This window comes from Sinocyclocheilus rhinocerous, unplaced genomic scaffold (genome assembly GCF_001515625.1).
Source record: "Sinocyclocheilus rhinocerous isolate Xijiao unplaced genomic scaffold, SAMN03320098_v1.1 scaffold1648, whole genome shotgun sequence".
Taxonomy (NCBI): domain Eukaryota; kingdom Metazoa; phylum Chordata; class Actinopteri; order Cypriniformes; family Cyprinidae; genus Sinocyclocheilus; species Sinocyclocheilus rhinocerous.
This window is the reverse complement of record NW_015647958.1, coordinates 377,626-403,953: the sequence shown is the minus strand read 5'-3', so window position 1 is coordinate 403,953 and position 26,328 is coordinate 377,626. Positions and strand designations below refer to the sequence as shown.

General features: G+C 38.6%; 2 protein-coding genes across 2 annotated transcripts in view; one reads left to right on the top strand and one right to left on the bottom strand.

Moving 5' to 3' along the window:
• Positions 1-12,537, top strand: part of chrna8 (cholinergic receptor, nicotinic, alpha 8) — an 89,124-nt gene extending 76,587 nt beyond the window's left edge. Inside the window, exons 5-10 of the mRNA XM_016513936.1 lie at positions 2,012-2,091; positions 6,480-6,647; positions 9,350-9,544; positions 9,674-9,760; positions 9,885-9,994; positions 11,596-12,537. Of these exons, the coding sequence (XP_016369422.1) occupies positions 2,012-2,091; positions 6,480-6,647; positions 9,350-9,544; positions 9,674-9,760; positions 9,885-9,994; positions 11,596-12,138 (1,183 nt within the window). The 3' untranslated portion in view covers positions 12,139-12,537. The remainder of the gene's footprint in view (positions 1-2,011; positions 2,092-6,479; positions 6,648-9,349; positions 9,545-9,673; positions 9,761-9,884; positions 9,995-11,595) is intronic.
• Positions 12,538-13,261: 724 nt separating this feature from the next.
• The window catches only part of dnah6 (dynein, axonemal, heavy chain 6), a 76,091-nt gene continuing 63,024 nt past the window's right edge, over positions 13,262-26,328 (bottom strand). Inside the window, exons 66-78 of the mRNA XM_016513935.1 lie at positions 24,651-24,811; positions 23,443-23,531; positions 22,644-22,790; positions 21,296-21,434; positions 20,686-20,805; positions 19,397-19,518; positions 17,978-18,107; positions 17,739-17,866; positions 17,412-17,597; positions 15,201-15,273; positions 14,891-15,042; positions 13,732-13,954; positions 13,262-13,365 (exon numbers count right to left, since the gene is read on the bottom strand). Coding sequence (XP_016369421.1) covers positions 13,262-13,365; positions 13,732-13,954; positions 14,891-15,042; positions 15,201-15,273; positions 17,412-17,597; positions 17,739-17,866; positions 17,978-18,107; positions 19,397-19,518; positions 20,686-20,805; positions 21,296-21,434; positions 22,644-22,790; positions 23,443-23,531; positions 24,651-24,811 — 1,774 coding nt within the window. The remainder of the gene's footprint in view (positions 13,366-13,731; positions 13,955-14,890; positions 15,043-15,200; positions 15,274-17,411; positions 17,598-17,738; positions 17,867-17,977; positions 18,108-19,396; positions 19,519-20,685; positions 20,806-21,295; positions 21,435-22,643; positions 22,791-23,442; positions 23,532-24,650; positions 24,812-26,328) is intronic.

Genomic DNA, 26,328 nt, shown 5'->3' with positions numbered 1-26,328 from the left:
GCGGCGCCCGGGGAGCAGTTGGGGGTTCGGTGCCTTGCTCAAGGGCACCTCAGTCGTGGTATTGAAGGTGGAGAGAGCGCTGTAAATTCACTCCCCCCACCTACAATCCCTGCTGGACCTGAGACTCAAACCCGCGACCTTTGGGTTACGAGTCCGAATCTCTAACCATTAGGCCATGACTTTTTTTTTTTTATTATTAAAGTGAAAGGAAAATATTGTCAAATATTGGCCTTCTTAACAGCACACAACCTCTACGAGCCCTTCCAGTCTGGCTTTCGTCCATTACACAGTACTGAAACAGCCCTGGTTAAGGTTCTTAAGGTTCTTAATGATCTTCTCTGACCTTCTGTTAGACCTCAGCTCAGCTTTTGACACTGTTTGTCATGAGGTACTCCTCTCACGGCTTTCAGCAACTGGAATTACTGGCACAGCCCTTGAATGGTTTTCCTCCTATTTGACCGGGAGGCAACAATTTGTTATAAACCAGAAACACAAATCATCTACCAAATCCATCAGCTCTGGTGTACCTAAGGTTCTGTTTTGGGCCCTCTCCTCTTTATCATTTATGGTGCCACCAATTGGACAAATAATTAAACGCTATTGGTTTAACTTCCACTGTTACGCAGATGACATTCAAATTTATTTTAGCGCACCTTCCACCTCAGTGTTTCCTCCGCCTGCATTAACTAATTGCATCAAGGAACTCAAGTTATGGCTGGAGGAAAATTACCTTAAATTTAACTCTGATAAAACTGAGGTAATTTAACTCTGCAGCTCGCTTGATTACCCACACAAGAAAGAGCGATCACAATACCCCAATCACCTTCATTGGCTTCCGGTTTCTTTGCACTGTCTTCTGGTTTTGATGTTTATCTGTTTCTGTTCCTTAAACCTGACTTGTAAAGTGACCTTGGGTTTTGGAAAGGCACTATATAAATAAAAATTATTATTATTATTATTATTAAAATCATTCATTTTCATTAATTGAAAATAAAATAAAATATTTTAAACTTAAACTTATTTTGGTTATAGGGCAACATTTCTAATTTTCTAATTAAAATAGATATAAATTCAAGCTAAATAAAAATATATAAAAACTAAAATCAAAATGAAGTGAAAATATATAAATAAAATGTAATTAAAAGTATTAATAAATACTATCGTATCTGAAAGCTGAATTCTCTAATTTCAACCAAACCTATGCTGACACGTGCTGACTTTGTAAATATGATGCCACATAGTGCTTATAATTTCATAATGTGAAACATGCATATTTCAGCATTTTTGCTTTAGCATCCATAGTACCTGAAGTCAGAGTACAATTTTACACATAAAAACGCTGTAGTGTACTTGACATGTATACATGATGCATATTTGTGTGCTCCCATGTTACACCCCCACATCCCACTCACATACACACATGTACAACCTACACCACCTCTGTCCAAATACTAATTAAATGACTAATGTGCCAAATAAAAGGTCACGGTGTGTATAATTACTATGACATATTTAAAACCATATTGTGTACCTCCTACATACTAATAAGTCCTAAATGTCACTGAGGATTTATGACATTATTTTACAAAGGTATTATCAAACGCATCTGTCCCTGCTAAGATTTTACCTGAATTTCATTTCTTAATCATATTGCTGATGGTGCTTTGGTGTATGATTAATTATGAATAGGTTTTTGAATAATACAACTGCTGGACTGCCTCCTTGTAACTACAATGTCAATTGCATTGGACATTTTAATCAACAGAATATTATTCTTGTGGGAGGTAGGAGAAACATAAAAGAACAAGGACACATATATTATTCTGCAGAGAGCTACTGGGATAGAAATTATTTTAAGTTGCATCATGACCGATCACATAGTATGAAGACAATAACTAGTATTTGATTGTCCCATGTGTGTTAGTTTATGCAGATTACAGGGCAGCAAACATTTGAGGAATGCAGTTACAAAAATATTTTGAGTAAACTTTGTTCTGTTCTTTCTCTGCAGTGCTGATGAGAGATTTGATGCCACCTTCCATACAAACGTCCTGGTTAATGCATCAGGTTCCTGTCAGTACATACCACCAGGTACAAATTATTCTTACCACTATATCAACCACACAAATATGTTTTTTAAATAAAAATGTTAAATATATTTCTTTAGCAGTGTTTCAATCTGTACATGAGCAATATCACACACAATATCACACCTACAGCCAAATCACAGCCATGCTGATACAGAGCGATATCACGCGGCTATGAGTGTGAAATTGCGTTCATACAACAGTTTGATGGCACAAATGTGTAAATAAATAAGAAACAACAACAGAGTGTCTTAAAAAAACATCTCGGTTACGTATGTAACCCTTGTTCCCTGATGGCGGGAACAGAGACTTACTTTGGAGCCCGAATCCTCTCTGATTAAGAGGAAATGGCAATGAAATTTGGCTAGTGGATTCTGCATGCTGAGCCACTCCCCGTGCACACGGGTATAAATAGGCGACAGGTGCATCCACTCATCAGGTTTTATGCTGAGGAGCCGAGAACTTGTCCCTGGTAACCAGCGATGGTTTGAGGTTGTGGCATGGGGACATAACGTCTCTGTTCCCTCCATCAGGGAACAAGGGTTACGTACATAACCGAGAGTTCCCTATCTGTCGTCACTTCGAGTTATGTCGTGACTCGACATTAGGGGTCCATGGAAAGCGCCAGAACCTGAACCCCATCACAACCCTATGGCATTTCAAATGTTGACAAGCAGCCGCATGTCAGACAAATGCTACGCAAAGGTCGTAACCTTCCCACCTCCCCAGCACAAATCCGCTGACCTTGGTACCCGCAGGGACCATAGGTGAGTATATCGCTGCTGGTGATAGCCAAGCCGCTGTTCCTTTCACCACAGAAATTTCTTAACAGAAGGGATTTTGACCTTCAATGAAAGATTGCTTCAAGTCTTTCCTATTTGTTGCTGCAGCTTGGCAGTAATGATGGGGAAGTGAGCCTTCCAGAGAAGGGCACTACGGAGGCCACATCCTACCCGTAGGGAGGTATCATGTGGAGACACTGATATGGACTGACCCAGGTCTGGGGCAGCACTACATATGGAATGGGACTCTGAGGCAGGTCCTACCTGAGAGTAGGAATGGAACGACTGCCAGCAGAGCCTGAAAGAATGGTCTGTCAAAGGGAAGACACAGGTTCACAGAGAGAAAAACCTTACCGTGGAAGAGTACACATATGGGATCGCCCGAAGGGAATCAAGCCATATGGACACCTAGCCCAGTACAGGGGCTGACCGGAGACAAGCTAACACCAATACTGGGCCTGGCGTCAGACTGCTCCGCCCAGTATGACTGCCGGGGGTGCTGGAGGATACTCCACCAGGTGCCTGTGCATCTATGCCGAGGGGGGCCTCAGTCAGGGAGTAATACAGCTGGCAGTGGGAGGACTCATGGGAGGCAAACAGGTCTACCTGAGCTCCCCGAATCGACTCCAGATCAGCCAGATCATCTCGGGATGGAGTCACCATTCTCCGGGGAACGTGAGCTGTCGTGAGAGCGCATCGGCTGCACGATAGAGCTCCCCCGGGATGTGGATGGCACGCAGCGACTTGGGCCACGTCTGACTCCAGAGGAGGAGATGGCAGGTGAGTTGTGACATGTGACGTGATCGTAGACAACCCTGCCAGTTGATGTACGAAACGGTCGCAGTGTTGTCCGTGCGGACCAACACATGCTTGCCAAGCAGCAGCGGCCGGAAACACCGCAAGGCTAGTAGCACTGTCAGCAACTCGGTGCAGTTGATGTGCCAAAGCAGTCGAGACCCTGTCCAGAACCCCGAGGCTGCCTGCCCGTTGCATGTAGCACACCAGCCCTCACTGGAGGCATCCGTCGTGACAATGACATGCCGAGACACTTGTTCCAAGGGCACTCCGGCCCGTAGAAAGACAAGGTCCGTCCAGGGGCTGAATGAGCGGCAACACGTCGGCGTGATGGTCACGTGAACTGTACCGTGGCGCCACGCCCATCTCGGGACTCGGGAGTGTAACCAGTGCTGAAGTGGTCTCATATGCAGAAATCCGAGCGGCTTGACTGCGGCTACGGATGCCATATGCCCTAGGAGCCTCTGAAAGTGTTTCAGTGGTTCCAACGTCCTGCCTCTGAAGGAACTCAGAGTTCAGCATGGACTGGGCACGCTCGTTGGTGAGACGCGCCGTCATACTCACCAACTCTAACTCCATACTGAGAAAAGAGATTCTCTGCCCGGGGGAGAGCTTGCCCTTTTCCCAGTTGACCCGAAGCCCCAACTGGCTGAGGTTCAACTGTTCCCGCGAGCTGGCCATGCTCAAGATTGTGGATCCTGATGCCCACTTCCCGTAACGGGGAAAAGGTGTGTTGGGAATGCCCGAAGGGGAGGACCTTGACAGCCATGCCCAACCCTCGAACACAAACTGTAGGAATGGCCTGTGTCGAGGAAGAATCGAGACATTAAGTCAACGTCCTTCAGGTCGACCTCTGCAAACCAGTCCTGGGGCTGGATGCATCTGATGACGTGTTTCTGCATCAACATCTTGAACGGAAGCTTGTAAAGGGCCCGATTCCAGCCTCGACATAGCCTCAGCATTAGGCGGAGCAAGCACAGAAGGGCGCCCTCGGCGACGGGCAGGCTGAGGCGTGGCCCGCGGCGGAACGGTGGCAGGTGGAGGATCACGCCCAGGCAGGATGTGCTGGATAGCCTCAGTCTGCCTTTGTACTGCCGAGAACTACTGGCGGAGTCCTCGACAGTGTCGCCAAATAGCCCAGCCTCGTAGATGGGAGCATCAAGAAAGCGCACTTTATCGACGCCACTCATCTCAGCAAGGCTGAACCATAGATGGCGCTCTTGGACCACTAACGTGGACATCACCTTCTCGAGGGACCACGCCGTGACTTTCGTCACCCGGGGTGCGAAGTCAGTCGCCGAGCGCAGTTCCTGCATCAACCTTGTGTCGGTACTACGCTCGTGCATTCGTTTTAGTGCCTTGGCTTGGTGTACATGCAGGATAGCCATGGCATGCAGGGCAGAGGCGGCTTGTCCCACAGGACTGCAAGCTTGGCGGTGAGATGCCGTCAGCTTACAGGCTTTGGACGGGAGACGAGGACAATTCCACCAAGTGGCGGTATTTTGCAGGCACAGGTGCACCGCAACCGCACTCTCAATCTGGGGAATGTCAACGTGCCCCCTAGCCGCCCCGCCATCGAGGGTAGTGAGGATGGAGGAGGTAGACGAGTGGCTTCTGGCCGAAAAGGGGCCGTCCACAACTTCATCAGCTCCTCATGTACCTCCAGGAAGAAAGGAAACAGGGCAGGGCGTGGTCACGAGCCACGGCCCATGCCGAGGAACCAATCATCCCACCGCGAGGGCTCGAGACTGGGAGCTGTGCACGCCTCCAGCCCAATGCTCACGGCGGCCCGGGAAAGCATGGCCGTCAACTCTGGGTCCGATTCGGCGGTGGCGACAACACCTGAGGGGGACAGCCCCGCCGAATTTTCATCCTCAGAGGACGATAGCCCATCCCTGATGCTGCTATCGACATCTGATCCTCTGTCGGCGCGCCGAATGAAACGCTGGGCACGCCGTCAGACGGCACAGCAGAATCACTGGGGAGCCACACAGAACAGCTGCACTAGCCAATGGTTCTCTGCTCGTGGCAGAGAAGCCAGCATGGGTAGTGACAGAAGGAGCCCCTCCCATCCCCGTGAGAAGAGAGAGGCCCGATCGCAGCACTGCCATGGTTACACGCTCACAGTGAATGCATAAACCATCCACAAACGCAGCTTCAGTGAGCTGGATGCCCAGACACGAGGCCCGATCGCAGCACTGCCATGGTTACACGCTCACAGTGAATGCATAAACCATCCACGAACGCAGCTTCAGCGAGCTGGATGCCCAGACACTGAAGACAACGATCGTGGCTGTCGACAGAGGATAGGAAACAACCGCAACCAAGAGGACACGGATGGAACGGCGTCTTTAAAAAGACGCGAGCCGTCCACGATCAGAAACTTCTCTTTTAGATGAAGCACCCAGGGGAATCACTGAATTAACAGGGACGCCACTGATTGTGCCGTAACAGCACCCAGAACAGCCTATTCTTCCATCTTCTACATAGTATAAATAGAATCTATTGCTATACAGTATAGTGTAATAGTTAAGATAATTTTCATTCATACAATTACCGTATTGGCCCGATATAAGACGACCCTGATTATAAGACGACCCCCCCCCTTTTTCCAGATGTACCTTTTGGAAAAAGGCTTTTTAAAAACCAAATCTTAGACCCTGAATGTAAGACGACTGCATTTTTTCAGATGTATTTCCAAGAAAAAAATATCGTCTTCTATTCGGGACAATACGGTAGTTGAAAATTATTTTCTCTACTATTATTAATTTTGTTGATACAGGTATGTATGTGTTTGTGTGTAATCATCATGCAGGTATTCTGAAGAGTACATGTTACATAGATGTGCGCTGGTTCCCATTCGATATACAGAAATGTGACCTCAAGTTTGGCTCCTGGACTCATAACGGCTGGCTACTGGACCTACAGATGCAGGCTGTGGACATCTCTACATACATTCCCAATGGAGAATGGGATTTAGTGGGTGAGAGTCCCTGGCATTACTATTGAGATACTGTAAAGGTCTTTCTTCAGGTAGATTTCAGAGATGTCTGGCCTTTTGAGTTGTTTTGGCAACTAGCTGCAATAAAATATGTTTATATAGTCTTTATATATTTTATTTTATTTTTTTAGCTGTTTTTTTTTTTGCTTTAAGTTTCTGGTGGCCTGAATTTGGTGTTTTAAAAGAGGGAGCATTTTGTGAGGAACCAAATCCATTTTTATGAAAGCATTGAGTACAAACACCTGTTACTCACACATTTGTTCTTTAATGGTATAGATCTGTTTACTTTTCACACATTTGGGGTTTCAAGTGTCAGTAATGCATTATTGTGTGCTCAGTATAGGTCATGTGTGTTTGAATGGTTTTCTTTGCCTCCCATCTGCTTCATGGAAGACTGTTAAAGTGTTGTTGGCTCATCTCATTTTGTCCTCCCTGCTGGACTGTAGGGAATACAAACTTAACACACAGTACAGAAGGTCTTTGAAAGACACTTCTTTTTTTATGTTCATACTCAGATGGACAATAAAAAGAAAGTGTCTTGACTCATTTTCTCAGGAGAGCATTCCTTCTGTCATTTTCATGGATTAAGACAGCGCATACAGAATTTTAACATCCTGTCAATCACAACAAAGTAATTTACTTTTCTATGTGATTTTACATTGTAACAGGATTAAATATCATTGTTAATGTGTGAAATTCCTGTAATCGTGCAACACTATAGGATGTTTTGCACTAATATTAGAAAGTAATGTTTGTGTGGCACAGGTTTTCTAATCTCATAATCTGATCGTGTTTGTCTTTTTAATCTCTCTGTTTCTGTCTCAGTCTCTCATTTTTTCGCTTTCAATGCCAATGTGACCCAGGGTCTGTTCAACAGATGGGGTCCTGATGGTAGTTGGCAGTGCTTTGGCACTGATTCTGGCTGGCACCAATGGCCAGTTGCGTGCCAAGGTTGTGCAGTGACATGGGCAGTCTGTGAACGGGCATCTTTAACACCGCATGGAGACACACATTGCACACACACATCCACAACCTACTGGTCACCCTGTTGCATAGTAGTGCAAACATATATGATATGCAACAAGAATCATTGTATGTGCTATTAGGTGGTTTTTCCATTTTTTTTTATTCATCTCACAAATTTGCATAACTATGATTACAAATCCCTCCCCCTTCAAATGCACACACAAACCACATCACTCAGGTAGGCTTTTTGTAATCAGTTAAATGACTAAAACCAGCAATTTGCTCTGATGTGATTGTCTCTTGAGTGCCAGGGCAATTCTGACCAGCGTGAAATCCTGATGAAAGCTCTTCCTCTGCCTGCCTAGTTTGATTAATTACAATTTTGATTTAATTTTTAATCAATTGGAGAGGAGGGCTGTCTGACCCTGACAGATCAAGACTGTCTCATTTGCAACATGTCATGTCGTTGTTTCCCTTTACTCTTGCAACTGGTAGAAATAATGTTTATTTCATGCATTTTGAAGTATGGATTGCATTTTAAGATACTATATTATAGAAAAAATCGCTGTTTCATATCATTAAAACTTGGGTTGGGCTTGTTTGACTATGAGGCACAGAATTATTGAATTGAATAATAATTCTATAGTATCTTAAAATAGCATTTTAAGATACTATATATTATAGAAAACATTGCCGTGTTTCATATCATTAAAACTTGGGTTGGGCTTGTTTGACTACGAGGCACAGAATTATTGAATTGCATGCGTACTTTGGAGAGAACCGTAGGATTAAGTGGAGTGCATTGCAAAAATTAGGAAAATGGAAAGCAAATATTAGTCTTGTGCACACACAGATCAAGGACAAGAAACAGGGAATAAATAAGGGCTAAATCTTATGTTTGATTTAGATTTAAAGTTTTGGAGGTTATGCACTTTAAAGGTCATGAAGATCCTGTCTGTGATTTGGTCCTGTCACAAATACGCTCGTCTTGGCTGACAGCCTTTATTTTCAGAAAAGCCTTCATCTCAGTTCTGTTGTGGAAGGGTCACTTTGAAGTGCTGCCTTAGCTTTTACCTCTTTTAACAAAGACAGCATATATAAAAAAAAATATACAAAAGGATTTGAAATCTAACAAAATGAATTTTTGTATATATACATAATTACATATATACTAAATTTTGGGATATCAGGATATCAAACTAAATATCAAATGAGCTGTTTACATTTTTATTCATATTATATCAGGTTTTTTTTACCCTGTAACCAAAATGTGGGACATTTAAATACTGTTTAAAACCATGATTTTAAAATTACGAAATACATTTTAAATGAAATAATCTGTCATTATGAATTAGTATCTTGTGAATTGACAGATTTTTTCATAATAATGACAAACTTTCTCATGTTTTCTCATAATGACTTGGTTTCTCATTATAAGATGTTTAGTCATTACTAGAAAGTAATCAAGACCCCTGAGGTGGGACAGAACAAAATCACAATGCGGATGAGATATAGACGTGCTTAAAACTATCCACTTTTCATGCTATTGCGCTATACAGTATGTAAGACAATATCTAATAATTTTAGCAACAAAAACATGAGATTTATGCCTGTAATACTTCATAAAAAGTAATGGGACACCAGAGTGTACTGTATTAGTGTAAAATGTATGCTGTTGTATGACATAAACCTGAATGCGTTCCTTTGTGTTTTGTCAGGGGTCCCTGGGAAGCGTAATGAGTTGTATTATGAGTGTTGTAAGGAGCCGTACCCTGATGTGACATTTACAGTAACGATGCGCAGGCGAACATTGTACTATGGTCTGAACCTGCTCATTCCCTGTGTGCTCATCTCCGGCCTGGCTCTGCTCGTCTTCCTGCTGCCAGCAGATTCTGGAGAGAAGATATCACTGGGTAAGATGACATGCTTGACCATAAAGCTTTGTTTTTTTATCACAATGTTTTATGCAAAGTTTATGCACAACTATGCATGAAGAAATGACATTATTTTGTTGTATACTTCTTCACTTTCCCGTCTGTCAGGTATCACTGTCCTCTTGTCATTAACGGTCTTCATGCTGCTAGTGGCTGAGATCATGCCGGCCACCTCTGACTCAGTTCCTCTCATAGGCACGTGCAGATTGCTTAATTTTAATATTATACTGAATCTCACGCAGAACTTTTTGGCCATTGATGATATTTTAGACAGTACAGCTTGCAGGTTTAAATGCTTGTCTCTTCTTTGGCTCTATAGCTCAGTACTTTGCCAGCACCATGATGATTGTGGGTTTGTCCGTTGTTGTCACCGTCCTCGTTTTGCAGTTTCATCATCATGATCCACAAGGGGGAAAGATGCCAAGATGGGTGAGTGAAAACTCTTAAAAGTAAGCAGATTGTTTAATTTTATGGTGAAAAAAGAGGAGGACTATGATCCCAGAGAAGGCTTGTTAACTAAAACTAAAAACCAAAAACTATTTTCATTATTTGAAATAAAATAAATATTAACTGAAATAAAAGATGAAAAAAAAAAACTATTTCAGCCAGTTGCCAAGGCAACATTTCTAATTTTTGTACTAAAATAACTAAAACTGAAAACACAAACTCACACAGAAGAATGTGCCTTATTGCCAGAAGATGCACAACTGAAAACAATATTGTTCTAAAATCAGCTCAAAATATCAAATGTGTTTGAGATCCTCTGACTGGATGGAATCAGAGTCTAAAGATAAAGATTTCCATCACACACTGTGCGGTTTTCTTTGAAATCGGTCAACTCCAACTGCCCAAAATCTGAGGCATCTTTTGGCAACTAGCGTCAACTCCTCCAGACTGCAAATTGGGGGGAAAATCTGTAAAAAAAAAATACAGATCCAGCCTTAAGGCTTCCTCATCCATACATATACACTCTTAAAAATAAAGGTTCCAAAAGGGGGTTTCACAGTGATGGCATAGAAGAATAATTTTGGGTTAAAAGAACCATTTTTTTCTTAGTGTGAGGAATCTTAAGAACCCTTTTTCCACTATAAATAACCTTCTGTGCAATGGAAAGTTTTCATGGATGTTAAAGATTCTACATGGAACCAAAGGTGCCAATAAAGAACCTTTATTTTCAAGTGTAAGTTCATAAAATCACTTCACATTGTTTGCAGACTGTTACTGCAATATTTTTTTAAGTAAAACAAAGGGTAACACTTTAGTATAGGGACCAATTCTCACTATTAAATAGTTGCTTATAGGCATGCCTGTTATTAACATATTGGCTGTTTATTAGTACGTATAAAGCACATATTCTGCATGACCATATTCTACATCCCTAATCCTACCCAATACCTAAACTTAACAACTACCTTACTAACTATTAATAAGCAGCAAATTAGGAGCTTATTGAGGCAAAAGTCATAATTAATGTTTTGTAAATAGAGAGAATTGAACCTTAAAATAAAATGTGACTGAACAAAGTTTCTGAACAATACGAACTATCAGGAATTGTGTAATCTTTAACTTAAAATACTGCTTTCCGTTCAAACAACTAGTGCTGCATTCACAAAAATCCAACTGAAGAAAAAAATCACTTCTGGCAAAAATCTGAGAAAACATCCTGAATCCTGAATATAAGCAATGTAGGTGAGTTGTAGAATGCAGTTGGCATCATGGTCTCCCACTGGAGAGGTAATGAGGTCTATTTGTGTTAAAGTTTAATGTCTCCTCTGCTTTTCTTACAAGAAGAAAAGAGCTCTTAGCTACAGCTGTCTAGTGTTTCTTATTTGGTTCATGTCCAGTGGGATGCACCTGCTGCTTGAAGCAGGTCTGAATCTTTAAAAACACAAACCTTCAGTGGGCACTTCTCCATAATCTAATGAAATATTCCAACTTCATACAGCATATCATCAAAATATAGACAGGAATGCCTCGTTCACCCATCTGAGAGCTTAATCTTTTAGCAGACTCTTCATTGCACTTCTTAGGTGCGCGTAATCCTGCTCAACTGGTGTGCCTGGTTCTTACGCATGAAGAAGCCAGGTGAGGAACGCAAAGCCAGCTACAAATATGACCACTCTCCAGCGCACCACGCCAGCGCCAGCAGCATTCAGATGGGAGTCATGCCCGGTCAGCCATCCTCTACCAACTCCACCACCAACGGTCACATGAACCTGTACTTTGGCTACCACTCCATTGACAGTGCTTGCTGCCCAACCAGCAGCGACTCTGGTGTGTCTTGCAGCGGTGGGCGAGTCGGCGGGTCACCAAACGAAGAACAGCGGGAGGCAGTTAGGATGTTTGTAGGCGAACAGGAGATCCATCGCATTCTAGCGGAGGTGATGTACATCGCTCAGCGCTTCCGTGACCAGGATGAGGCCGAGGCCATCTGCAGCGAGTGGAAATTTGCAGCAGCAGTAGTGGATCGGCTCTGTCTGGTGGCATTTTCACTTTTCTCCATTATCTGCACCTTTACCATTCTCATGTCCGCGCCAAACTTCATTGAGGCTGTCTCGAAAGACTTCACATAATCGTAATAGCTTCGCATTTTCATTTGTTTTTAAAGATACATAAATATATAAAAAACACCACGTGATTGAGTGTGAGAAGTGTCTACCACCAAAGTCGATTCATTCCTCTTCTCATCTTTCTGAGATCAACGTGAACTATTGTTAAAAAAAAAAAAAACTTGACAAAGTTGTGTATTTTTGAAATGTGACTTTTCGAACAAACATACAGACCATTGGACAAGCTGTTTGGGTGATATTTTATGTCTTTATATAATGTATCTGGACTGAGCACTTGAGGGTTGGTTTATGTAGAGATGTGTTCTCAGTGTGCTAAAACTGTTAGTCACAACAGCTAAAAATGTGTCTGTGAAGTTTATGTGCTGAAATTGAAACATAATCAATCCTGTTATCCCTTTGGAAGTCACACTGTTTCATTTCAACCTTTGGCTTTAGTAATATTTTTGGTATCATTTCATATTATTATTTTAGAATTTAGTTGACATAAAATTCCGTACATTTTTAGCAAACATTTCCTTACCAAAGCAACAATAGCATACACGTATGGTAGAGTTAATATGCTCTTTAACTGTCATGTTTCATCATTTTGATATTTTTTATATAAATATTACAGTTATTAGTCTGTTGAAATCTCTCACTTGTATCTGGTTAATCAGAGTAATCAGAGTGTCATTATTTTGTGACTTCATTCTGACCCTGTGCTCTGTTGTATTATGTAAAAATACTATGTAAACACTGTGGATATACGTCATTTTGTTAGAAAATATAGATTTAAAAAATAAAAAATTTAAAAAGTTCTAGGTGAGTCTACGTATTTTGGAGAAGAATTTTCCAGCATTTATTTTTCACTTTCTGTATATTGTGCATTGGGGCATGTTTTGTTTGACCATGTTTTTTCTTTTACAACTGGTATCTCTACTTACTAGAGCTGCAAATACCAAGGCAAGACTGGTGGCTCTGTTCTTAGCACATAAACAATGCAACATTACAGTTCATTTTGATTTACAATTAATTTTTAATGTTTTTTTAAGGCTTTAATGTTACTTTATGCTCAAAACACTAAAAGCTCAGTTGAGAAAGGATATACATTTTCAAGAAGTAAGTGAAGTAAAGCATACAGCGTTGCTTATTCATTGAGTTGGCAGAGTAGTGCAGATGCTTTTGAGATCCAGTAGTCACTGGGCTGGTTGGATGGCAACATCACAGTTACCACAAAATTAGTGGAGTGTCCTAACAGACAGAACAAAATATACAATTAAATAAAAGAAACAATAAAAGTGATAAAAATACGATAACACATATAATACAACTTCAAAGCTAGAATCTGATACTAGTGGTTTAAAAACAGTTTTATAGACAATGTATTTTTTCCTCTAGTAAAAATATGGAAGCATGTTTCCGCCTCAGGATAAAAACCTGAAGTTAATTATGGGGTAATTGTGGGCAAATTTTGAGCTGAATTTTAAAAAGTGAAATAAAGTTACAATTGTGAGGTTTAAAGCTACAATTAGCCTTTTTTATTTTACTCTGTGGTGGGAACAGGATAACTATTTAAACTTGACACAAGATGAAGTTCTGAACAAGTCAAAAAATAACCTGTAGTTGACAGAGTTCCAGCACGAATCGAGGTCTTGTACAGAGGTGCGTGGTATAGGGTAGGCTCAGGAACATAGTTTTGCTGAGGTTCGAAATGTACCACAGGCAGCATGGGGTTCATCACTCTCAACATCGCGTCCTCAATAACCATGTTTGTGTCATCCCAGCGACAAGAATCCATGAACATCCCATGAACCAACACACCATCCTCCATGGTGGGAAGCTATGAGGCAGACCACAATGTATTGACTTCATTCATGGTGTCAGATTTTTTAAAAACCATACCATTGTAAACATTTTCCTTGATCTTTTGAAATAAAATAATTAACTAAGGAAAACTGTACAACAATGAAAGTTTGGTTTCACAACACAAATCTTTCTCCTCAGTTCAAAAAGCATCTTCTAAGACTTGTCTCAATCTGAAATAAATAGATAATATTAATTCCTAAAACCTGGCCTACCCATTTGTAGAGAATTACAGTATGAAATCTTAAGAAGCACCAATTTCACATGAAGAGGATGTTTACATTGGATTCTTAAAGGCACAGTACCAAAGATTACATTACTGTTGAAAAGTCTGGGGTTCAAATCAATAAGAATACTTTTGTTCAGCAAGGATGCAATAAATTTATCAAAAGTCAAAGATATTTATAATGCTGAAAAAAAAATTGGATTTAAAAAAAAATGCATCATGGTTTCTATACAACTGTTTTCATAAATGTTTCTTGAGTATCAAATTAGCATGAAAAAATGGCTTGAAAAATTAGCATTAAAATGATTTCGGAAGGATCACGTGACATGGAGTCATGGCCGTTGAAATTTCAGCTTTGCCATCACAGGAATACATTACATTTGAACATATATTAAATAGAAAACAGTTATTTTAAATAGTAATAATATTTTACAATATTGTTTTTACTGTATTTTTTTATCAAATAAATGCAGCCTTGGTGAGCATAAGCCAAGTCCAAATGCCTCAATGGTAGTGTAATTCAAGGAGGAAAATGGTCATGAAGAAATAAATTATGATGTGCTAAAAAAGTGAACCTCAGGGAAAAATAAAACGTAAATCTCTTTATCATGTAACCATCTGAAGTTTCTGTTGTAATCATATCAAAAATATATATGTTGAAAAATCCCTGCATGTTTCTGGGCTGACCTCCTTGTCCATGTCAAGTTCTTCCCCTGGCTCAAGGGTTTTCAGAGCTTCAGTGACAAGGGTCTGGTCTCTGTACACTGGTACCATGTTGAAACGAAAATTCAGCTCATCAATGGGCAGATTGTATTTGCGGGCATGATTCTGCAGTGCACCTATGAGACACATGAACCAACTCTTCATTGAAAAAAAAGTGTTTCAACAAAGTTTGAAAAATACTGTAAACATTTGGATTTCACCTATATTAGCAAGGCCAAATTTTGTTAGGATTTTATTTCATTTGCCAGAGCAAGTAAGCAAACGTGTTACTTACCTGTGAGGAATCCTTGAGGAAAAAACAATCCAGAAATCCAAAAAGACTTGGGCTGACCTGTTGTGATCCAACTCTGCTCAAACACAAATACAACCAATGGGTACTACTTCTCAATTCAAAATGAAAAGAAGAATAAACGTCAATAAAAATAAAACAAAAAAGAAGCAAAAACTCAACTTTTACCACCTAAGGGAGAAAGAAGTTAGCTCAAGGTAAAGCCAACAGACTTGGATCATTTCTAATTCAGATGATATGAAAGAATCAGTAACTAGAGGGTTGAAGGTTATAGCTGGTGGACACAACTACCCACCCATAATAACACTGCTGGGGAGAATATCTGGATATTTACAAACAGATAAACAATAAATGCTTATATTAGTGTACTACAATCTTTGTACAGAAAAAAAAGTTCACCTCATTTTCCCCAAAAAGTTTTGTGTGAGAAACAACTGAAATTGTCTGCTCAAACACAAATACAACCAATGGGTACTACTTCTCAATTCAAAATGAAAAGAAGAATAAACGTCAATAAAAATAAAACAAAAAAGAAGCAAAAACTCAACTTTTACCACCTAAGGGAGAAAGAAGTTAGCTCAAGGTAAAGCCAACAGACTTGGATCATTTCTAATTCAGATGATATGAAAGAATCAGTAACTAGAGGGTTGAAGGTTATAGCTGGTGGACACAACTACCCACCCATAATAACACTGCTGGGGAGAATATCTGGATATTTACAAACAGTTTTGTGTGAGAAACAACTGAAATTGTATTTATTCAGTGAAAATCTTGCCTTCTGGCTTAGCTCTCAAATCTCATTCACCCTCCAAAAATTTAAACTTGCTGCTTCACAAGAAACAAGACAAAAATGTCAATGAGGATTGTGCTGGTGCATGTTCTTCTTCACCACCTTCCCTAAACCTGATTTTCACCATATCATGGTAGAATATGAAATTTTCTTTTTCATACATGATGGTGGGCTTATACAGTATTATGCAGTGTACCTCAGTCTATTCATGCTGATGTAGAGGAAACCTCTCACTTCACTGCTGAAATTTAAACTAGTCCGGTTACATATTCTGAACCTTTTTTTTTTTTTTAAACAGCATACTTCTGCAATTCATCCATATTAACATGAGCTTATCGTGCGTGTCTGTGTGTTATATAACAGAGCACTCAGACCAGTCACACGGAACAGCACATCAGGTCACAGATAACAGTTTGGGTGTGCCCATCAACCCGTGCAAGAGAACTATGAACACATGTGCGTGCCAGACAGTGAAGCTAGTATATACAGTGAGGAAATTGTAGTTGTTTATGTAGCTTTTTTTGACTGAGTGTCAGAGTGTGCTGTTTGGAATGGCTGTGTGTCCCTCTAGCTCCATTTGTGAACTATAATACCAACAGCACACAACTCATATATCACTGGCCTTTACTGGAATCCCCTACCCAGAGGAAATTGTCCATGTACAATGAGGGTGAACCTCCTGAATACAGAGGAAAAAGGTGTGTGTGTGTGTCTGTGTGTGTGTGTGTGCATGTGCGCATAAGCTTTTGAGAGTTAAACCAGAGACTACTCTATTTTAATGCCTTGCTTTAGGAATAATAGCGTCAAGAATATTATAGTGAAGATTTACTGACTGGAATAACATAATCAAGATTTAAATGCATCAAAATTTCAAGTAAGCAAGCTTTTAAAATATATATAAACTACATGTGTCACAGTGTTTCCAACAGGATTTTGGGAGACTATGGTGGTAAAGTAAAATGCATCAATCTGGTGTCTGTCAGACATCTTTTAGTGACCAAATTGAAACTGAGAAGGAAAAAAAAAAAACGGACTTGAAAGTGAACTCAAAGTCTCAGTGCACACACTGTAAGAAGCCAAACAATTTGAACATGGACAACAATTTCATAATGGGTTTCACAGCATTTACTGTGTGAACCCGAGCCAATCTGAGATTATATACTAACATAGCAGGCATTTGTGATATGATAATTGCACTAAGCCATATACGATTTTGATTTTAGTCTAACTGACAATGCGCTGTAAAAGCAACTGCGCAAAACACAATATTAGAAATGTTTTATGTTATGAGAAGTGTAAAATATTTTCGGTTCATCATGAATCAGGTGGGACAAATTAGCAAGCTTCCACAGTCTAGGTAATTAATAGGAAACACTAGTGTCATCATTTTGACTCCACAGACATACCTCTATAAATGCGGTGCGCAGGGTGAGGTCTCTAACCCAGCTGCCGAGGGGTTTGAGAGATGGGTAAGCAGCATTAGACCAGTGATCAGGAACCTGGTTATTCAGGAAACTGTTATAAATCTTCTCCATTTCTTCTGACATCACCACTAGACCCGCTATTGCCTTCTGCAGAGTACATAGCGAAGTCTGCAGAGAAATGCAAGCACACAAATACAAACAATCAAGAGCAGGGAGATTAGTGTGATCAATAATTAATTCTTGTTGGACTGGCCACTGTAATCAATTCATCATTTGTAGTTTACAATAAAAAAAAAAATGTTCTGTTACCTTAAGTACACGCAGCAGAAAGTTAAATCGGTCTACTTCCTGTCCGAGCACAGTGGTTAGAGAGTTGACTCTACCGTTTGAGTCTTGCGAGAACAGACTCTCCACTGCTGCATCCATATCTAATTTCTCTGCTCAGATACACACACACACACACACACAGGCATGTCCAAAAACTTATTATAAAACAATGAAGTGACAATAGACTTGTGTGCAAGGAGCTACAGGGTTTTGAGACTAACCAGGGATTTTTGCTAAGATGGAGTCAGCCAGCTCATGAACCACCTCATCATTGCTTTTCCCTCCACCTGCTGCAGAGGAGCGGGGCTGGACTTCCAGAATGGTGCTGATCAGTGTCATTGTCTCCTGCCTCTGTATTCAATGATGGAAAGAAGACCCACATGTGTGTTATACAGTATGTCAGGTAGCAGGTGCTCTTTATCTTTCCTTAAATATGCGTGCAATGCACAAAAAGCAAGGACAGTCACACTAGAATCAAACATGGCTTAAGTCAAGTCAACTTTATTTATTTAGCGCTTTATAGACATTGGTTCAAAGAAGCCTTACAGTATTAAACAGGAAAGTAACAGAATCATTGATGCAAACTTCTGGGGTAAATCCAAATTCAGCTGTAAAGTGCTCTTACGAAAAAAAAGCATAATTATTCAGCTCCAGTCAGTTCAGTGTTGATTGAGTTCAGTTTAATACCTAATTTTTATCAATTATTAATAATAGTGTCAATGTTGCGAAATGTGTCAATTATGAACAAATTGGATTCTGTGGGGGCCCAGTTGGGGGACCAGTTCTCCAGTATCACACAGTGAGATTTATGAGGCTGCATTACAAATTTGTACAGATTTTGTGGATTGATATTATTTAATAACATTTTAGGTGCATTAGGTGGAAAGGGACAGTTTACCCAAAAATGGAAATTCTATCGTTATTTCTTGGTATTCATGTTGTTCCAAATCTTTTTTTTTACAAACATTGAATTTTTTTTATGAATACTCTGGTAACTCAACATGGATACGTGAATGAGGACTGGGGCTATCAAGCTTCAAAGCTTCTTGTGAGTCAAGTAAGTGTCTGGCATATTTGATGAGCTCTATGTATGTGCTTTTATTCAGTATTTATATATGAACATGTCTCTTTAGAAGATGTGGAATTATTAGTTCAATTCATATGAATCACTTGTAACATGTCTTTTGTATGCTTTGATGCATGCAAGTTTGGTTGTGTGGACTGTCAATGGATGTCATATGGTAATGAATGGATTTTCACAGTGTAGTAAATGAATTTTCACAGTGGTGATAACAGTGGGTATTATGATTTCTGTAGCTGGTCCTCAGTGGAACTTGCTTTGACTTGGGTGATGGTGTGGATTATATGCTATTGTAAAAAGATCAGATTAGAAAAAGTCTACTAAACAACTGCTTACATAAGTACTAGTTCCTGGGTCAAATACTTGGTATTTTTACCAGGCTTGTGTTTGTGAGAACTAGACAAAAACCTACTGTAACCAAATTTTTATGGCATAAAGTTACAGCACAAAATTGTACAGAATAAGTTCTAAAATACTGGACTTGAACAAATACTCATACTTACAGAACTAGTTTGCTGAGTTTGTTATTCTGTGTGCGGTTAAAAGAGGTGAGAATTACCTGGAAGGCCAAGTTAGCATTTTCATGCATGCCAAAGACGTCTGGATCATCGATCAGTGGCAAATCCTCAATATATTGCTTATATTCAGTCAAACTGTCTGAATTAGGAGCAAAATAAATCCCTGCACAAAAGGAAAGAATGTCTTGGTTACTTAGAGGTGAAGTGTGTAATGATCTGGTGTCAATATAATAAAGTCTGCAATGAAGAGTAGTGGCACTAAACAAAATCTCCAATAAAAATAAAAAAAAAACACTCCCCACAACCCTCATGCTCATGGCTTTCCATTAACAGTATCCAAAGGACTCCAGAGGTTAAATGAATCCAAATGTAAATGGCTACCTAGCCAGTAACATTTATCTAAATACATAAAAAAGCTAATTTTAGCAAAGGTGACCAATGAAGTCAACATACGAGTACTTGTGAATATAGTTGTCACTGCACATAAAAACTGGGACAGCAGAAAGTATTTCAGCGTGGGAAAAATACACACTCCATCTTTAATGTACATGACTTGCAAGTCTGAATACCAGATTTGGTATTTGATGAGTGTAGCTAAATGTGTGTCCATATTATTTATCATAAGTGTGAGCGTGAGCGTGTGTATATGCATATGTGAACCTGGACCACAAAACCACAGTCTTACGCACGGGTACATTTGTAGCAATAGCCAACAATACATTGTATGGGTCAAAATTATCCATTTTTCTTTTATGCCAAAAATCATTAGGATATTAAGTAAAGATCATGTTCCATGAAGATATTTTGTAAATTTCCTACCATAAATATATCAAAACTAAACTTTTGATTAGTAATATTTATTGCCAAGAACATCATTTGGACAGCTTTAAAGGTGATTTTCTCAATATTTAGATTTTTCTGCAGCCTCAGATTCCAGATTTTCAAATAGTTCTATCTCATCCAAATATTGTCCTATCTTAACAAACCATACATCAATGGAAAGCTTATTTATTCAGCTTTCAGGTGAATACATTTAAATTGTGATGATGTATAAATCTCAATTTTAAAAAATTGACCCTTATGGTTTTGTGGACTGGTTTTGTGGTCCAGGGTCACATATTTTGGGGTCAAATTTCACACAGAAGTGAGCAAAAACTGACAAAACCTCCTTTTGGGGACACCCTCATTTGCAAAAATTGTATAAAAATAGTTTTTTTTTTTTTTCAAATTGTAAAAATGTATAAAGTTTTGCGTTAGAGTTATAGTACTACACTAGTAAAAACAACAGAAGTCTATGGAGTTCCCCATTTAGCTAAGTAAACATGTGAACCTGATTTAGAGTAGGTATAGCTGTCCTCTAATGTGGCTGGGGAGAAGAAACTCTTGAGTATGGTGTGCAAACATCGCTGATCCCAGGCATCCGTCACCCTTCCTCCATATGTAATCTCACCTACAGAGATAATAAAACACACACATAAACACATTCCATTTCATTGCATGACTGACTGACACCTTGCCAAGAATTAATGAGACAGTTTGACACTGTGTGAAGCTTCCTTAATGAGTCTTTCCCAAAGCCTCTCATAATAACATTACTGAAACATTCTTTTATAGTCTCCGCATGCCACCAGCTGCACCAAATTTAATAACATTTATTTTCACCAGCTGATGGTCTGTAAAATGATGCCTACTTAGACCAATGCATTCTTAACAATTAGAAAACCTTTTAAAGAGACACTAAGTTTTTTTGTTGTTGAGAAAATTCAATCATACCACATTAATATTTATATTTTATTTCTTTATGAATAAAGTACTTTATTTATACTTTTTTATAAATGTATTTCTTAAGCAAACTCACAGAGAAACAGCTGAGAGAAACGTGTGAAAGTGTGGATCAATAACTGATGCTATAAATACTTCTGCAATAAACACACACATACCCGTGATGTATATAAGAGCATCCCAGGGTATATGTCCTGTCTGGCAGTAGAGGTTTAGGTTGAGAAGAGCACACTCTCTGTCACTGTCATTGAATTCATAACGGATGTTCCAGCCCAGAGGACCAAATTTCTTCCTCTCCTATACATACATAAAAGCATACACACGTACGAGAAAAAAAAAAAACTTACAGAAAAATAAGGGTAGGATTTAGAGGATGTGATTTAGTAAGGCCCTCTTGAACATGTAGTAATCTGCAAATAATTGGCCAATTTTTCAAACTAGATTAATGTTACATTTTTCTAATGATTTCTGTATCAAATAAATGCTATACTCATCAAAGAGTCCTGGGAAGAACACAAACAAACAAAAAACTTCCCATCACAGTTTACACAAAAATATTAAGCAGTACAACCGTTTTTGGTTTGATACATTGATAATACATTGATCATTGATAATTACATGGATAATAATAAGGGTCAGGATCTCAGAAACAAGATATGAGAATGATTTTCGCAAGTAATTGCTTTGCCATTTACTGGAATAAATTACATTTTAAAATATATTAAAAAAGCAAACAATTATTTTAAATTGAAATAATATTTCACAACATTACTGTTTTCGCTGTAATAAATAATGCAGCCTTTGCGAGCATAAAATACTTTCAAAATAATGCAACCATAGTGCATGAGTAGAGTATGTATATGAACAAATATCAACATATTAAGCATTTTAAATGTAGACCTGCAATATAATTCCAAAAGATATTATGCTTAAAATAAAAGTAAAAAATAACAGCATTTATTAAATATATATATATATATATATATATAATTTTTTTAAAGAAATTAATACTTTTATTCAACAAGGATGTATTAAACTAATAAAAGTAAAGTGATAGTGAAGACTATTAGTAAAATATTTGTAGAAAATAAAAACTTTTTATTCAACAAAGAATCCTGAAAAAAAGTAGTACAGGTTCCAAACTTTTGAACGACAGTGGATATTTAAATATATTTGAATCAGAACTTTTACTGTAAATTTTACCACTGGTTTGAAGCTGTTCTTATATAAAATCATAGACACATAAGAAATAAACAGAAACAAATTTAAAGTTAACCCAAAACAAGTTTACCATACAGTATAATCTGCAAAGTTTCCATCCAATTGTTTTTATTTAATCATATAAACTGCATTAGCATTCCACACCAGTCCTGCTCGTATTTTATGGCAAGAAAAACATAAGGCTTTCCATAAGGTTTCTAAACTTTATAATCTCTATAGGCTTCAAACTGAATAGAACCCCCCATTATTGGCTATACACTGAATTTTCAACCCTTGAGCCCTGACCTGAATGATGGCGTGGAAGAAACACACTCCAAAAATTATCTTCCTCCATTTCCGGCCAAGGATGTGTTCCTCAAAGAACGTACTGCTGATATCAGTAAAGGCGCGTCTTACATTGGCACGGAGACCCTTTGGGGGCTCGTTAGTAACCTACCATCAAATTAACAAAGACTCATTAGTTCCCTGGCAACACAAGCATATTAACAACAAAACAGAAATTAAAGCCAAAGACTAAATAGAACTGCTAAAATTCATAAACTTAGTTACAAACTCTAAAAGTCTGACTGCTTAAAGACATCCATGTCACTGCACTTTCATTATAATGAAACATTGTTTAAGGTCTTATAAACTACTATTGGTTTCAGTGATTTGGTAAAGCTAGGGTTTAAATGATAGGGACGTGAGCACAGGGGTGTTAATGTATTAGGTTGAGAGTGAATAAAATATGAAAGCGCTCCTCCTTGTGAAGTGTTATCTTCTTTTTTGCAGGAGTGTGTGACTGTGTTAGTGCGACTAAAATTTTAATTTGATATACATGCAGACATATCCCAGTGCTAGAAGGATGAATGACGTGTAAAGATAAAAATATGTGCATGTCATCAGCATATGGATGCCACTGACGCGTGAAGCTTCACTCTATACTGATGTATGTTTTCCTCCCCGAAAGATAAAATATGAGATAAAGGCATGTGAATGCTTTCCTGAAAAATCACTACTTGTTTGTGAGCACTCACAGAACTTTATGACTATCAGTTTCTAAAGCTTTTAAGTATGTATAAGCAAGTGTGTGTCTTTGTGTTACCTTGACAGAGTTTTGCAATACAGTGACAGGAAACACATTGGTAGGCATGGAGCTAAGGAACAGTCTGAAGTCCTCATGGATAACAGTGTCTGCAAAGGTCGTACAAGAACAGGACAACAGAAAACAGGACAACAAAATAGCTTTATAGTGGATTCACATGTGCAACACACACTCTGTAATAAAAAGTAGAAGCAGGTGCAAAACAGGCGAGTCTGTCTAAAAACAGAACAATAATATTTTCACTGAACCATACAAACAAGCACACAGACACAAATATAAACATACAAAAATAGTTTTCGTGAATCTAGTCATTCATTTGACGTTTATTTGGCATGTCATACTGATCTAACAGTGTCAGCTTCAGAGACAAGGTTCTGGAGAAGTCATAAATAAAATAAGCATGACATTTTTCATTCTTTAAGCAGGGGTTTTATTTTTTACATTTCCTTAATATTTTAATGCAGGAGAGACAATCAAACAAATATGGCACACTACAGTTTAAAAAGTTTGGGGTCGGTAAGATAAATTTCTAAAGAAATCAATAATTTTATTAATTTCAAAGATGCATTAAATTGATCAAAAGTTACATTTTTAAAATAAAAAAACCTAATTTCAAATAAATGCTGTTCTCTAGAACTGTATTGTCATCAAAAAATCCTGAAAAAAAATTTATTGTGGTGAAATATTTTCTACATGAAGAAGAAGAAGAAGAAGAAGAAGAAGGTTTCTTGAGCACCAAATCAGTATATTAGAATGATTTCTGAAGAATCATGTGATCACTGAAGACTGGAGTGAAAATTCAACATTGCCATCACAGGAACACATTTTAAAATTAAAATAATTTTTTAAAATAATAATAAAAAATAAAAAAAAATCATTTAAAATTATATTTCATATTACTACTGTTTTTATATGAAATATTACTGTTTTTACTGTATTTTGGATCACATAAATGCAGCCTTGGTGAGCATAAGATACTTCTTTCAAAAGCACTAAAAAAATCTAACAACCCTTTGAACAGTAGCGTAGTTGAACTTCAGCATTATTACTTTTATCTTTGGTTGAAAGTAAATTATTTTTTTTGCACAAGCCTTGATATTAAACAATGAATGACTGTTTTGGGGTTGTAGGGGTCCCTGTTGAAGACCCCTAATTTAAAGGACTAGGCTACAAAGCAAGACCTCACTTATACACACATACAAACTAACCAGGTTCAGTGAAGGTTTTGATGAGCTCCTCCATTGCCAGCATCCACGACACAGCAAGGTGACAGTTTTGCAGGAAGATCCAGTTGCCAGTCTTCAGAGCTTCCATAATCATCCTCTCCGCAATAGGCCCCTGACCCTGACCCAGCGAGATTGATTTAACCCTGCAATACAAGAAACTCAAAATAATTGCAAATGTTTATATTGTAGGTACTGGATTTGCCAAAGTTTGTCAGATCTATCATTGTTACTACAATTATTTCAGATACACCCATGCCTAAATGACATATTAACACACACACACATGCAAATCAAATAAATAGCTTTACTTTTCTAAGATTCTCTTTGTATTTAAAGGGATAGTTTTTGGCTATCCAAAACTAATACAAGTCCTTGACAGTAGGTGAACCTTTTGAAAATGTGTTTCTTGTGGCTTTGTTGGAATGACTAATGAATCAACTGTTCTCATAGTTGGCAAGCAGAAGCGACCGATAGTACCATCCAGGCTCAGGTTTACAATTTATTGCAAGACTGAAAGTAATGGGAATACAGGAAATTGGCAGCAGTGTGAACTAGAAACAGTGTCTTGAATTTATTCTGGCAGCCAGAAAATGATCTGAGCAGAGGCGTGACATGAAAAAATTACAGAGGGTTAAAAACCATTTGAGCAAAGGGATTCTGGAGCCACTCTAGGAATATGGAAGACATATAGCAGATGCTGGTTGGCAAACAAGAATAGAATTCCAGACAACCTGGACGAGAAAATTAGTAAAGTAGTGGTCAAATAAGGCCGCTGCTATCGTAATGTGGTCCCTAAGAGCATCCCAGGATGACACCAGGTCATGATACACATGATACACAGAGATTTGGTGAGGGATGTCATGGCTGAATGAAAGAAGAACTCATCACAATTACAGCTGAGGTGATTAAATTTGATATGTCGGCGAGGCACATACACAGGAGGAGAAAATTACTGTATGTGTACTGCTGAATGTAATGAGCACAGCAATGCTAAAAAAGCATGGGATCTGAAGTAGAAGTGAAGTGTAGGCAAAAGAAGAATAGAGGTCCAAGCACTGATCCCTGTGGTACCCCAGTTTTGAGCAAAATGTGAAGAGTGTAAGCTAGAGGTCTGTGCGTGACTATTTTTTTAACCGCTCCCGCAAGGTTATATTCCGCACCCACCCGCTCCCGCTACATATATATTCACTCTTTGTTCACCCGCTGTTTGTTTAGAAAAATTTTCTTCTCGACCCAGCCATTCCCGCAAAATTTATATCTCGTTTCCAGAATCTCACATTTAAATTTCCACTACTGAAAGAAAGAGAGATAGGCTAACAAATAAAAGTGTATAGTCTGCACAAAATTGTATGTTATTTTATTTGTCTTGTCAAGAGTCTTGAATTTATTAACTTTGACTTGAATTTATATGAATTATCTTAAGACACAAAATTTGTTTAATATTTTATGCAACACAGTAAGAAAAAATGTGTCTGAGAAAATAAAAATGCTGTACAAAAATTGTATTTCTTATTTTTATTCGTCTTGTCAGGATACAATTCATTTAACATTTACAACACAATAGGAAAAAGTGTCGCAGAGAGAAAAAAATAAACATGTAGGTTGTACAAAAATAGCCTGTTAGCTATTTTTATTCATCTTGTCAAAATACTAAATTTGT